This window comes from Carcharhinus amblyrhynchos, chromosome 17 (assembly GCF_965287045.1).
Source record: "Carcharhinus amblyrhynchos chromosome 17, sCarAmb.v2.hapA, whole genome shotgun sequence".
Lineage (NCBI taxonomy): Eukaryota > Metazoa > Chordata > Chondrichthyes > Carcharhiniformes > Carcharhinidae > Carcharhinus > Carcharhinus amblyrhynchos.
Genome location: NC_137340.1, coordinates 52401621 through 52416587, shown reverse-complemented (window position 1 = coordinate 52416587; position 14967 = coordinate 52401621). Strand labels below are relative to the sequence as shown.

General features: G+C 44.1%; 1 protein-coding gene across 1 annotated transcript in view; it reads left to right on the top strand.

The window, feature by feature from the left end:
- The window catches only part of LOC145354520 (slit homolog 1 protein-like), a 322720-nt gene that overhangs the window by 189766 nt on the left and 117987 nt on the right, over positions 1-14967 (top strand). Inside the window, exons 11-14 of the mRNA XM_080205955.1 lie at positions 10156-10227; positions 10501-10572; positions 12392-12535; positions 13839-14002. Coding sequence (XP_080062081.1) covers positions 10156-10227; positions 10501-10572; positions 12392-12535; positions 13839-14002 — 452 coding nt within the window. The remainder of the gene's footprint in view (positions 1-10155; positions 10228-10500; positions 10573-12391; positions 12536-13838; positions 14003-14967) is intronic.

The window sequence follows — 14967 nt, the reverse complement described above, 5'->3', positions numbered from 1 at the left end:
CATCTCAGTATCAGTACCTCATTCCTATCGTCTTTATTCCCCTCTCCGATGTTACCAGGTGTCAGCCCTGTACAACATGACCGATCTCACAACTGTCTTGTAGTTTCTTCCTTTCAGCTCCTGTGATATTTTTATAATCACCTAACATTCCAATAACTCCAACCAGCGCTAATCTATTGCTTAATTTCTGTTTCCATACTCGCATCTTCTGCCACACTGGCCCCAGGTACTCAAAAGTACTTACTACAGGGCCAAACTTCTCCAATCTCAAACACACACACACCCACCGCCACCCCCCCACCCCCCACCACCACCACCACCAACACCCCCTCCCCCCCCCCCCCCCCACAGCGAGAACAGAGAATTTGACTGCAGTGGGATTGGAGGGTCCCATTCGCGAGTGAGATTGGAGAATTGTGGCCCAGGTATTCGTACAGGATCAAACCATAACCTTCAATATTCTTGAGAATACAGTTCATATTTATTTAATCTCACATCATGTAACCCTTGGTAATGTTCTGGTGAATAAGGTGCAGAACTCATTCAAAGACCAGTGCCTCTTTCGGATGCTGTGGTGGCCAGAACTGAATGCAGTATTCCAGATGTGACTTAACCAAAGCTTTGTGTAGTGTCCGCGTGTCATGTGTGCACAGTGTCTGCGTGTCATGTGTGCACAGTGTCCGTGTGTAAATGACACAAAAAAACAAATTACAGAGATGGTTTCTTACTCAAGCGAATCTAAACTCCCTCATGAATATTTAATACCTCATGTAAAATTAACTGACGGTAGCCACTGATTACGTTCTGGTGCTGACTCCCTCTCCTCCCTATACCATCTGCTAGAGTGGAGGCAGCAGACGGAAAGCCGTTAACACCTCAGTTCTCTCCCCTCCCCTCTCCTCCCCCAAGGGCCTGGGCCCAATTTAAACAACAAATTCAAGGTTCATATCTGCAATTTTAAAAATTCATTCCTTGTCAAGGAACATGAGTGCCGCTAGCAAAACTGGCATTGACGGTTCCTGAGAAGTTGTTGTTAGACCTGCTTCTTCAAGAAGATGTAAACATAAACTCCTTCAAGCAGTTTACATAGATAGCTCTCTTACATTGAGTCTACAACACAGAATCAAGCCATTCAGCCCAACTGATCTGTGCTGGTTTTTAAGTTCCTTTACATGAGATTGTATCATTGCACAAATTAGATCTAAAATAGCGTATTTTTTAGTTGGGTCCTCAATGTACTGATCTAGAAACCCATACAGGAATTCATCTTCAACAGCATTAGTGCTATTAATATTTACCCAGTCATATAAACAGAAGTTTCCTATGACTACTGGACTGCCTTTTTTCATATGTATTCTAATTTCCTGATTCATATCAAGCCATATATTATTACTACTGTTTTTTGGCCTATAAATAACTCCCACCAATGTTTGCTACCCTTTGCTCTTTCTTAGCTCCACTCAAACTGATTCTGTTATTTTGATCTTTCAATCTAAGATCCACTCTACGAATGTACTGATCTCATCCTTTTTTAAGAGTGCCACCCAATCTCCTTTTCCATTTTTGCATGTCTTTCCTAAACTTCGAATATCCTTGAATGTGCAGGTCCCAGCCTTGGTCATCCTGCAGCCACTTCTTTGTAATAGCAACAAGGCCCTACTCATTTACCTCTATTTGTGCCGCCAATTCATCTAACGTGTTGCAAATGCTGAATGCATTCAGATAAGAGAGATAAGAGTGCTTTAATTTTGCCTTTTTAATCATTTTTGTATATTTAGATCCTATTTGATACTGACCTTTGTTTCCACTGCCTTCCAATTTTGCTGATGAATTTTCTTCTTACCCTTTACCAACTCTGTTTTTCTATTTGAACAATACATGAATAGACAGGGAATAGAGAGTATCAGACCACGTAGAGGCAGAAGATCTTTAGTTTAGAAAGGTGTCATCCACATTCAGCCCTTTGAGCCTGCATCACCATTCATTATGATTGTGGCTGATCATGCACTTTCCGTATCTCACTCCTGCTTTCTCTCCATACCCCTTGGCCCCTCATGCCACAAGGACCACATCCAGTTCCCTCCTGAATATATGGAATGAACTGGCCCAAACAGTTTTCTGCGGTAGAGAATTCCACAGGCCGAAAGGCAATTTCCTGTGCTGTATTATTCTTTGCTCTACCTGAATTCTGTCTCTAGTACCCATCCCATGCCAAATGAATTTAAACCCTCTCTAACAGTTCTAGGAAATCTCTGTGCGAGGATATCAGTCCTGGTCCTGGTCAGGTGTAAACTGTCTGTCGAGTATCATTCCCGTAAATAGTTCCACTGCCTCAGAAGTTTAAACCCCCCCCTCCTACTGCAGCATCTCTGCAGTCACGTTTATTTGTTCTACCATCTTATACCTGTACCTGCTTTAACTACCCTGTGCGGTAGTGAGTTCCACCTTCTCACCGCTCGCTGAATAAAGACATTTGTCCCAAATTCCATTTTGGAATCATTGAATCTCTACAGTGCAGAAGGAGGCCATTCAGCCCACCAAGCCTGCACTGACAACAATCCTACCTATTCCCGTATCTCCATGTATTTACCCACTAATTCCCCTGACATCAAGGGGCAATTTACCATGGCCATTCAACCTAACCTGCACATTTTTGGACAGTGCAAGGAAACCGGAACACCCAGAGGAAACCCATGCTGACACTGGGAGAACATACAAACTCCACACAGTCAACCAAAGCCGGAATTGAACTCAGGTGACTCATTGAAATATAGAAAATAGGCATAGGAATAGGCCATTCAGCCCTTTGAGCCTGCACCACCATTCATTATGATCATGGCTGATCATGCACTTTCTGTATCCCACTCCTGCTTTCTCTCCATACCCCTTGGTCCCTCATGCCACGAGGACCATGTCCAGCTCCCTCTTGAACATATGGAATGAACTGGCCTGAACAGCTTTCTGTGGTAGAGAATTCCACAGGTTCACAACTCTGAGTGAAGAAGTTCTTCACCATGTCAGTCCTGAATGGCTTACTCCTTATTCTTAGACTGTGATCTCTAGTTCTGAACTTCTCCAACTTTGGAAACATTCTTTCTGCATCTAGCCTGTCCAATCCGATCAGAATTTTATATGTTTCTATGAGATCCCCTCTCATTCTTCTAAATTCCAGTGAGTACAAGCCCAGTCAATCCAGCCTCTCTTCATATGTCTGTCCTGCCATTCCGGTAGGAATCAGTCTTGTGAACCTTCACTGGACTCCTTCAATAGCAAGAAAGTCCTTCCTCAGACTAGGAGACCAAAACTGCACACAATACTCAAAATGTAGCCGCACCGATGCCCTGTATAAATGCAGCAAGGTATCCTTACTGCTATACTCAAACCCTCTTGCTATGAAGACCAGCATACCATTAGCTTTCCTTGCCACCTGCTGTACCTGCATGCCAACCTTCAGCGCCTGTTCCACCATGACAGCCAGGTCACCTTGCACTTCCCCTCTTCCTAAACTTCCATCGTTTAGATAATAAACTTCCTTCCTGTTTTTGCTACGAAGTGGATAACCACACATTTATCCACATTAACCAAGTACTTGCTCATTCAGTCACGCTGTCCAAGTCCCCATTCAGGCTCTTAGCATCCTCCTCACAACACACACTGCCACCCTGCTTAGTGTCGTCTGCAAGTTTAGAGATATTGCATTCAGTTCCTTCATCCAAATCATTATTGTATCTTGTGAATAGCTGGGGTCCCAGCACCGAACTCTGCAGTATTCCACTGCCTGCCATTCTGAAAAGAACCCATTTATTCCCACACTCTTCTCCCTATCTGCCAACCAATTCTTTATCCATATCAATGCATTACCCCCAATACCACGAGCTTTAATTTTGCCCATGTCAAAAGCCTTTTGAAAGTCCAGATACATAATATCCACTGGTTCACCCTTGTCCACTCTCACCCTTAAAAAATTCCAGTAGACTTGTCAAGCACGATTTGCCTTTAGTGACTCCATGCTGACTTGGACTAATCCTGTCACTGTTTTCCAAATGCATAGTTGTTACATCCTTAATAAGTGACTCCAGCATTTTCCCCACCACTAATGTCAGGCTAACTGGTCTAGAATTCCCCATTTTCTCTCTCCCTTTTTTAAAAAAGTGGGTTTACATTAGTTATCCTCCAATCCATTGGAAATCTTCCGGAGTCTAGAGAAGGCTGAAAATGAGCACCACTGTGTCCACTATTTCTAGGGCCACTTTCTTAAGTACTCTGGGATGCAGAGCATCAGACCCTGGGGACTTACCGGGTTTTAATCTTAGCAATTTCCCTAATACAATTTTTTTTTAAGTTTATTTATTAGTCACAAGTAAAGCTTACATTAACACTACAATGAAGTTACTGTGAAATTCCCCTAGTTGTCGCTGTCCGGCGCCTGTTCGAGTCAATGCACCAAACCAGCACATCTTTCGGAATGTGGGAGGAAACCAGAGCACCTGGAGGAAACCCACACAGACACAGGGAGAACGTGCAAACTCCGTGTAGACAGTGACCCAAGCTGGGAATCGAACCTAGGTCCCTGGCAGTGTGAAGCAGCAGTGCTAACCACTGTGCTACCATGCAGCCCCCTGTGCTATCATGCCGCCTCCAACTAATAAGGAATTCCTTCAGTTCCTCCTACGTGCTAGATCCTCTATCTCTTCATATTTCTGGAGGATTATTTGCATCCTCCTTAGTGAAGACAGATCCAAAGTATTTGTTCAGCTAGTCTGCCATCTCTTTGTTGCCCATTATAAATCCACCTCATTAACTGTAAGGGACCTACATTTGTCTTCACCAGTCGTTTTCTCTTCACATATCTATAGAAGCTTTTGTAGTCAGTTCTTATGTTTTCTGCAAGCTTACTCTTATCCTTTTCTGCTGGATTTTAAGTTTCTCCCAATCCTCAGGTTTGCTGTTTTTGTCTGGTCAACTTATAAGCCTCCTCTTTGGCTTTAACACTATCCCCAGTTTCCCTCATTAGCCATGACTGAGCCACCTTCCCCATTTTACTCTTATGTCAGACAGGGATGTACATTTGTTGAAGTTCACCTAGTTGTTCTTTAAATGTCTGCCATTGCCTATCCACCGTCAACCCCTTATGTATCCTTTGCCAGCTTATCTTAGCCAATGCACATTTCATACCATCAAAGTTAGCTTTCCTTAACTTCGGGACCCTAGTCTCAGATTTAACTATGTCACTCTCTATCTTAATGAAGAATTCTATCACTCTTCCCCAAAAGATCTCGCAATTCAAAGTTGGTAATTAATCATCTCTCATTATACAGTACCAGTCTAGGATGGCCTGCTCTCTCGCTGATTCCTCAATATATTGGTCGAGAAAATCATCCCTTATACATTCCAGGAAATTCTCCTCCATTGCATTGCTACCAGTTTGGTGAGCCAATGAACATGCAGATTAAAGTCACCCATAATAACTACTGTAGCCTTATTGCACGCATCTTTAATTTCCTGCTCGACGCCATCCCCAACCTCACTATTGGTGGTCTGTACACAACTCCCACTAACGATTTTTGGTCTTTGGTGTTCTGCAGCTCCCCCCATACAGATTCCACATCGTTCAGGCTAATGTTCTTCCTTACTATTAATCTCCTCCTTAACCAGCCACGCTTTCTGTCTATCTTTCCTGAATATTGAATACTGTTACCTTTCCTGAATATATGAATATTGAATATTGGATGTTGAGTTCCCATCTCTGATCACCCTAAAACCAGGTCTTCATGATCCTAATTATATCATATCTATTATTGACTGCTGTTAATTCATCCACTTTATTACAAATGTTCCTTGCATTGAGACACGGAGTCTTCAGGCTTGTTTTTTGGCATTTATTGCCTTCTTAGAATTATTATGTAATGTGGCCCTTTTTTGTTTCTCTGCCTGCCACGTTTCCCCTTACTGCTTTTTGTTTCTGTTCCCACTTTACTTCCCTCTGATTTCCTGCATCGGTTCCCATCCCCCTGCCAAATTAGTTTAAACCCTTCCCAACAGCACTAGAAAACATTCCCCCTAGGACTTTGGTTCCAGTCCTGCCCAGGTGCCATCTGATTTGTATTGGTCCCACCTTCCCCAGAACCAATTCCAATGTCCTGGGAATTTGAATCCCTCCCTCTTGCACATCTCTCAAGCCACATATTCATTTTAGTTATACTGACATTCCTACTCTGACTAGCACGTGGCACTGGCAGCAGTTAGTGGGTGGCACGGTAGTACAGTGCTTCACAGCTCCAGAGACATGGGTTTGATTCCTGGCTTGGGTCACTGTCTGCGTGGAGTTTGCACATTCTCCTCGTGCCTGCGTGCGTTTCTTCCAGGTCTCCGGTTTCCTCCCGCAGCCCAAAGATGTGCGGGTTAGGTTGATTGGACATGCTAAAATTGCCTTAGTGTCCTGAGATGCATAGATTAGAGGGATTAGTGGGTAAATATGAAGGGATATGGGGTAGGGCCTGGATTGTGGTTGGTGCAGACTTGATAGGCCAAATGGCCTCTTCCTGCACTGTAGGGTTTCTATGATTCAATCTTAAGATTATTATCTTTGGGGTCCTACTTTATAGTTTAACTCCTAACTCCCTAAATTCTGCTTGTAGTACCTCATTCTGTCTTTTTTAACCTATATCATTGGCACTTATATGCACCACAACAGCTGGCTGTTCACCCTACCCCTCCATAATGCCCTGCAGCCGCTTTGAGATATCCTTGACACTTGTACCAAGGAGGCAACATACCATTCTGGAATCTTATTTGCACCTGCAGAAACACTTGTCTATCCCCTTACAGTTCAATCCGCTATCACTATAACTCTGACACTCTTTTTCTTGCCCTCCTGTGCAGCAGAGCCAGCCACGGTGTCATGAATCTGGCTGCTGCCACCTTCCACCGATGAACCATCTCCCTCAACGGTATCCAAAATGGTTTAGCTGTTTTGGAGGGAAATGACCGCAGGGGACCCCCAAACTGCCTTCCTCCTTTTCCTCTGTCTGGTGGTCACCCATTCCCTATCTTCCTCAGTAACTTTTATTTGCGGTGTGACCAACTCACTGAACATGCTATCTACAACTTCCTCAGTATCGTGGATGCTCCAAAGTGAATCCATCCACAGCTCCAGAGCCATCAAGCAGTCTAACAGGAGTTGGAATTGGACACCCTTCCTACATATGAAAGAGCCAAAGACATCAGAAAGATCCCTGAATTCACACACAGGGAGCATGACACGGGTCTCAGATCTCCTGCTGTGACTTAAGTCTTAGGGTAACTTAACAACAACTATGATGCTAAGGGAAAAAAAGAAAAACCACTTATCAGGCACTAGCCAATCACTTACCTGCTGGTTGTGATGGCACGGTTTGACTTGTTTCTACTTATCTCTTGCTCTCAAGTCTCCCGCGCAGGTCCGTCTCTCCGCGCCTCTTGAAGGGGAACACCTCTTTCCCCTCAGCACTGAATTCCCGCTCAGCTCCAAATTTTCCATACTCTCACTCTGGCTGAATCTCACTCTGGCTGCAATCTCTCCCACCGGTCATGCGCAAGCTCACTAGTCTAATATCGACATTCTTGGCCCCTAGTTCTGGTCTCTGTCTCGGTGGAAACATCTTTTCTATATCTACTCCATCAAACATTTCATAATTTTAAAGAAGTTGATCAAATCTCTTTTTGAGAAATAATTGTCCCAGCTTGTTCAACCTTATGCTAGAACATAGGAAAACAGGGTATTCGTTAACAGTTTGAAAAAATTACAAATGTGTGAAAGTGGTTTGCCAAATAGGTTAATTTCTGTCAGCTGCGTTAACGTTCCTGTTTTTATTCAGTCATGGGATGTGGATGTCACTGGCTGGGCTAACATTTATTGTCCATCCCTAGTTGTTACTGAGAAGGTGATGGTGAGCTGCCTTCTTGAACCGCTGCAGTCTATGTGACATCAGAATCACATATTGACTCACCACAGATCAACGTACCTTCCCAGTGTACTACAGTATCACAAATGACTGTATTTAACAAAGGAGTTACATGGTGACTACCTTAGTTGTGTCTAATTACTCAATCATAGATCGACCTGGATATGAGCAGCTTCAACAACACTCGATAAACTTGACACCATCTAGGACAAAGCAGCCCCTTTCGAGTAACATCTCATCCACCACCTTAAATATTCACTGCCTACATCACTGACACATAGTGACAGCAATGTATACAACATACAACATATTGAACTTGCAGGGGCCCTGGCAGACATATTTAAAATGTCAGTATGCATGGGGGAGGTGCCGGATGATTGGAGGGTGGCTCATGTTGTTCCGTTGTTTAAAAAAGGTTCCAAAAGAAATCCGGGAAATTATAGACCAGTGAATTTGACGTCAGTGGTGGGAAAGTTATTGGAAGGTGTGATAAGGGATAGGATCTACAAACATTTGGATAGACAGGGACTTATTGGGGACAGTCAACATGGCTTTGAGTGTGGCAGGTCACGTTTGACCAATCTATTAGAGTTTTTCGAGGAGGATACCAGGAAAGTGGATGAAGGGAAGGTGGTGGATGTTGTCTACCTGGATTTTAGCAAGGCCTTTGATAAGGTCCCTCATGAGAGGTTAGTTAGGAAGGTTCAGTCGCTAGGTATACATGGGGAGGTAGTAAATTGGATTAGACACTGGCTCAATGGAAGAAGCCAGAGAGTGGTAGTGGAGGATTGCTTCTCTGAGTGGAGGCCTGTGACTAGTGGTGTGCCGCAGGGATTAGTGTTGGGTCCATTGTTGTTTGTCATCTATATCAATGATCTGGATGATAATGTGGTAAATTGGATCAGCAAATTTACTGATGATACAAAGATTGGAGGTGTAGTGGACAGTGAGGAAGGTTTTCAAAGCTTGCAGAGGGACTTGGACCAACTAGAAAAATGGGCTGAAAAATGGCAAATGGAATTTAACACAGACAAATGTGAGGTATTGCACTTGGGAAAGACAAACCTAAGTAGAACATAAAGGCTAAATGGCAGGACTCTGAAGAGTGCAGATGAACAGAGGGATCTAGGAATACAGTTACAGAATTCCCTAAAAGTGTCATCACAGGTTGTTAGGGTCATAAACAGTATTTTTGGTACATTGGCCTTCATAAATCGGAGTATCGAGTATAAAAGATGGAGTGTTATGGTAAGGTTATATAAGGCATTGGTGAGGACGAACTTAGAGTATTGTGTACAGTTTTGGTCACCTAGTTGCAGGAAGAATGTAAATAAGGTTGAAAGAGTGCAGAGAAGGCTCACGAGGATGTTGCCGGGACTTGAGAAGCTGAGTTACAGAGAGAGATTGAATAGGTTAGGACTTTATTCCCTGGAGCACAGAAGAATGAGGGGAGATTTGATAGAGGTGTATAAGATTTTGATGGGTATAGATAGAGTGAATGCAAGCAGGCTTTTTCCACTGAGGCTAGGGGAGAAAAAAACCAGAGGGCATGGGTTAAGGGTGAAAGGAGAAAAGTTTAAAGGGAATATTAGGGGGGGGGGGGGGCTTCTTCATGCAGAGAGTGGTGGGAGTGTGGAATGAGCTGCCGGATAAAGTGGTAAATGCAGGGTCACTTTTAACATTTAAGAAAAGCTTGGACAGGTACATGGATGAGAGGGGTGTGGAGGGATATGGTCCAGGTGCACGTCAGTGGGACTAGGCAAAAAATGATTCGGCACAGACAAGAAGGGCCAAAAGGCCTGTTTCTGAGCTGTAAATTTTCTATGGTTTTATTTTCTATACAAGGTGCACTGTAGCAATTCACCAAGGCTCCTTCAAAAGTATAGGATGCCTCTACTAGGAAACGAGTGCACCAGATACTTAGGAACACCACCATCTGCAGATTCTCCTCCAAGCCACTCAACATCCTGACTTGGAAATATATCACCGTTCCTTCACTGTTGCTGGGTCAAAGTCATGGAACTCCCTCCCTAACAGCAGTGGGGGTGTACCTACACCACATGGACTGCAGCAGTTTCAAGAAGATAGCTCACCAGCACCTTCTCAAGGAGCAATGAGGGATGAATTTTGATCTAGTCAACAACACCCATGTCTTGGAGAGTGAATCTAACTAACAGAAGCAAAATTCTAAAGCCTCTCTCTTCTCTTTCAGAGACCTTAGCAACAATCAGATTGCAGAGATTGCACCTGATGCATTCCAGGGACTCCGATCATTAAATTCTCTGTAAGTATTTACCAGACAAGGGGCATCAAATTTTAAATGGAAAAGACTCATGTCACTTGACCAGTCATTCAAGTCACACTGACATAGGCTCAGCTGGTAATCACTATACAACACCTATTGGGAAGCCTTCTTCCAAAGGGCTAAGACTCAGGTCCATCGCATTGCAGTCACGATATGCACTGGCACCAAGACGAAAAGGTTGTGCCTTCAGGAAATCCCTACACCCTTCAATTATTGTTATTCTTAAAATTCCTTTGTCTGCTCTAATTCCAGGGTTCTGTATGGAAATAAAATCAATGAGCTTCCAAAAGGAGTGTTTGACGGACTCTACGCTCTACAACTCCTGTGAGTTTTCACTGTTTCAAACAGGCACGCCAAAAACTGGCGCCATTTCAGGAAGGTGGGGAGGAGAACTCTTGGATTGAAGACTAGAGGCCTCCCACCCAGGAGGGCCACTGTACCCTCGAGAGTGGTGGGTAGTGCCTTCACTGGGTGTCTTTGCCAATGTCATCCAAGTTCTAATGATGGTCAGCTTAGACACTTTAAACCCATCCTTCCAACTACCACCATTGAATCAGGTATACATTGGGTTTCCAATCACATACATAGATTTCTTGCAGTGCCAAAAGTGACTGTGTCCTTGGGGTGGACTGGGGTGCGGTCAGGGGTTGGGGGGGTGGTGGTTGTCAATGGGGGCAGAACTTTGTCAATGGATGGACAGATGAAGAGGAATTCCACAGGCGTGAGCTCCCTCTTCTCAATGGGGATTGAAGATCAGAATGAAATCTCAAAGTTTCACAAACCTGAGCTGTTTCCCTTTTTGCCCACAGTCTGGGCAAGATTTGCCCAAAAATCGGAAAAGACCGATGGTCAAGAAAAGGGGCATTGAAAAACACCATTGATGGCTTCCCCTGCTATATAGTGTGGCACTTTGAAAAAGAAAACTTCAAGCATCAGGTCCCACAATGTATCATTAGTGGCAAGTGTGGGATTGGGGTGCCATTTTTCAAGGCTGCCCCAGTGCAGTGAACAGCCAATAAACCCCAGAATCTCCCAGCACCCCACCCCTGGCAGTGCCAATAGGTGCCTAGACAGTGCCAGGGCAATACCCAGGCATGACTCTCTTGTTCCTGGGAGCTGTATTTGCCTGAGAGGTCTGCTTACCAGCTCCACATCTTTGGAGACCAGTCATCCTGTGCAATGATATGTTCATCAATTATAATGATATTCCCGACATTGACAAATGCTCCCTCACTGATTGGGGGAGTGGGGGATGGTAGAAACAATCACGTCATTATTTACAATGATGTAAAATGAGACTTGGGCTTCTCGCAATATTCTCTGTTCCCATCGCCAAACCCGCCAGATGGGAAAAGCAGTGAAAAATCCTGGTCTCTGACTTTAGATATTGGGACTCACCCTCCACTGCCTTTGAGCTGGGGAGAAATTGGAATGTGGTACCATTTTAAAGGGGGTGCAGAAACAGAGAGACTTGAGTGTATGATACAATTCATTGGAGGTAGCAGGACAAGTTGTAAAGACCATTAGCAAACACACAATTCTACAATTAAAGGCATTGAGCACAAAAGTAGGCAAGTTCTAAACCTCATTAAAGCACTGATCAGGCTTCAGTCGAAATATCGTCCCATTCTGGCCACTGCATTTCAGGAAGGATGTCACAGCCTTGGAGAGAGTGTAGAAGAGATTTGCAAGATGAGGGACTTCAGTTTTGTGGAGAGCTTGGAGAAGCTGGGATTGTTCTCCTCAGAGCAAAGAAAGTTAAGATGAGATTAATTAGTGGGGTTCAAAATTATGGAGGATCTTGATGGTGTAAATGAAGAGGAACTGTTTCCATTGGCAGAAAGGTCAAAAACATGAGGGCTCAAATCTAAGGCAATTAGCAAAAGACTTAGAGGTGATATGAGGAAACAGTTTTTTTATGCAGCGAGTTGTGGTGATCTGGAATGCACTGACTTTGGAATCCGGTTCAGTAGCAACTTTCAAATTGGAATTCGATACACCCTCAAAGGGAAAATGTTTGCAACGTTATGGGAAAGACACGTGGGAAAAATTGGATAGCTCTTTCAAAGAGTCAGAACAGATCTAAGGGGCTGATTGGCTCCTGTGTGTTATATTTGATAATGTTACTTCCATTTCCCATCAGACTCCTGAACGCTAATAAAATCAACTGCATTCGGGCGGATGCCTTTCAGGACTTACAAAATCTCAGCCTCCTCTCGCTCTATGACAATAAGATCCAGACACTCGCCAAAGGGACCTTCACCTCACTCCGAGCCATCCAGACATTGTATGTATAGAAAACCAGTTTCACTTTTCATGGATTGTGCGGTTTTCTTCTTGCTGTCTCTAGTCTCCTTCTGAGGGGTTTGGTTAATTTGGTTGAAGATGGCTAGAATCACACTAATGGTGTGGATACACTCCCAGTACCACCTGTGGTAGTTCATGGAGCCCTGCCTCCTTGTCTCACCTCGCTCCTGTGATTTTACGTAGCCTCTCTAATGGAAGGTGCCTACCATCCTTTTTAAACTATTGGCTAATTATTTACAATACTTCATCTATTTCATAGATATCTTTACAATTATAAAGGGACAAAACATTGAGAAAATGGGTGGCATTTTTTGCTCTTGGAAAAATTCCAGGCATCAGGGCCTTATGAAGTTCAAACTCACTTTGGGTCAGAGATGCACCTACTGGTAGGCTCATAGGACCACTCCAGTCTGGCAGTTACCACTGTGAGACCATTGGCAGCATTGCAGAAGCCCAGAATGATGGACAAGTTTGCAAGCAATGCAGCCTCCATTAGTCCCTGAAGGGTGTGACAAAGTGAATGAATATGGACATCAGTCTGTGTTATTTCAGAGCTCAGTAGTGAGGCTACCACATGGGCAGATCACCTGTAATCCCACCCCAGAACCCACCCAGTTGTCAAATATAGAGGCAGCCTCTTAATTGGCTGTCTCCATTGATTTCTGCTGAGCTCCTCCACTGTCTAAACATTAATGATGATGCAACTTCTGGCTGTGTAGCCATCTTCCCTCACCTGCCAGGGAGGGTTAACACAGCGGGGGACCCTAGTGCCATTCACAAAACAATTCTAAATTGCATGTAGATTACCTGCTGGGTGCTGGGGATGGGCGTGTGTATGTGTACAACCCACCTCTGGCAAAAGCACACAGAGCCAATCCAACACACATCTTTTCAAATTTACTCTTTCCAAAGCTGCCACCTCAAAGCTGGTAAGATTCTGCATGAAGCTTCCTCTTGTTAGAAAAACAAGGGGCATCTGTATAAGATGGTCAGTAATAAATCCAATGGGGAATTCAGGAGAAACATTTTTACCAGAGAATGTGCAACTCATTTCCACACAGAGTTGTTGAGAGGAATGGGATAGCCAAATTTAAGAGGAAACTGGATCAGCACAAGAGGGAATAAGGAATAGAAGGATATGCTGATACAGTGAGACAAAGTAAATGGAAGGAGACTCGTGTGTAGCAGAAACTCCAGCATATACCAGCCAGGCCAAATGGCCTGTCTCTGTGGTATAAATTCTATGTATTATCATCTTTGTCTTTCTCTAACCCTCACTCAAGGCACTTAGCTCAAAACCCGTTCATCTGTGACTGCCACCTCAAGTGGCTTGCTGACTATCTTCGTTCCAACCCGATCGAGACTAGTGGGGCTCGCTGTGCCAGTCCACGGCGCTTGGCAAATAAGAGGATCGGGCAGATCAAAAGCAAGAAGTTCCGGTGCTCAGGTATCGTATTAGTTACTGCTGGGATTTCTTGCATTCATTCATTGGATGTGGGTGTCACTGGCTAGACCAACATTTAGTGCCCATCCCTTGTTGCCCTTGAGAAGGTGGCGGTGAGCTGCTTTCCCAAACCACTGCAGTCCCTATGGTGTTGGAACACCACAAGTGTTGTTAGGGAGGGAATTCCAGAGTTTTGACCCAGCCATGGTGGGAGTGGGCAAGGCCTCTATGGACAGGGCGAGGGGGAAAAGACAGGGGAGTGATGGGCCATGAAAGAGGTTTAGAATGGATGATGCAGACATCTTAACATGAAGGGATGGCATGGGGAATGGGATGGGTATGACATGAGAGTGATGGCTTGGGAGGAATGGAGTGACATATGTAGAGATTTAAAGAATTTCAGTTTTGATAGGTTAATTTCATCACAAGTGTTTTGATGGATGTAAAACAGTGGAATCGGTAAAAGTGATCAGAAACCTATTGGATTGTCAGAAAGTCCCAATCGACTCACTGATACCCCTTGAAGGGAAGGAAATATACTGTCTGTACCCAATCTGCTTCTACATGTGACTCCAGTCCCCAAAACCAACCTGATTTCTCTCAATTCTCTGAAGTGATGTAGCGAGTTGCATCAAACCATGGCCAGTGAGTGTTTCTTTAAGAGGGTCCACCACCACCACCACTACACTACACCACAACAGCACTGGCAGTTTCTTAGGGAAACTCAGATGGGTAATAAATGCCACTAATTCCCACAATCTGGCATTTCATTAGAAAGAATGGATTTTCTTTCCAACATAGTGCATTGAGATTTACACCATGCAACTCTTCCATGTAAAATCAGGGGAGGTAGTGGCAGAGTGGTATTCTTGCTAGACAGTTAATCCAGAAACTCAGCAAATATTCCATGGACCTGGGTTTGAATCCCATCACGGTAGATGGTGAAATTTGAATTAAATAAAAAATAT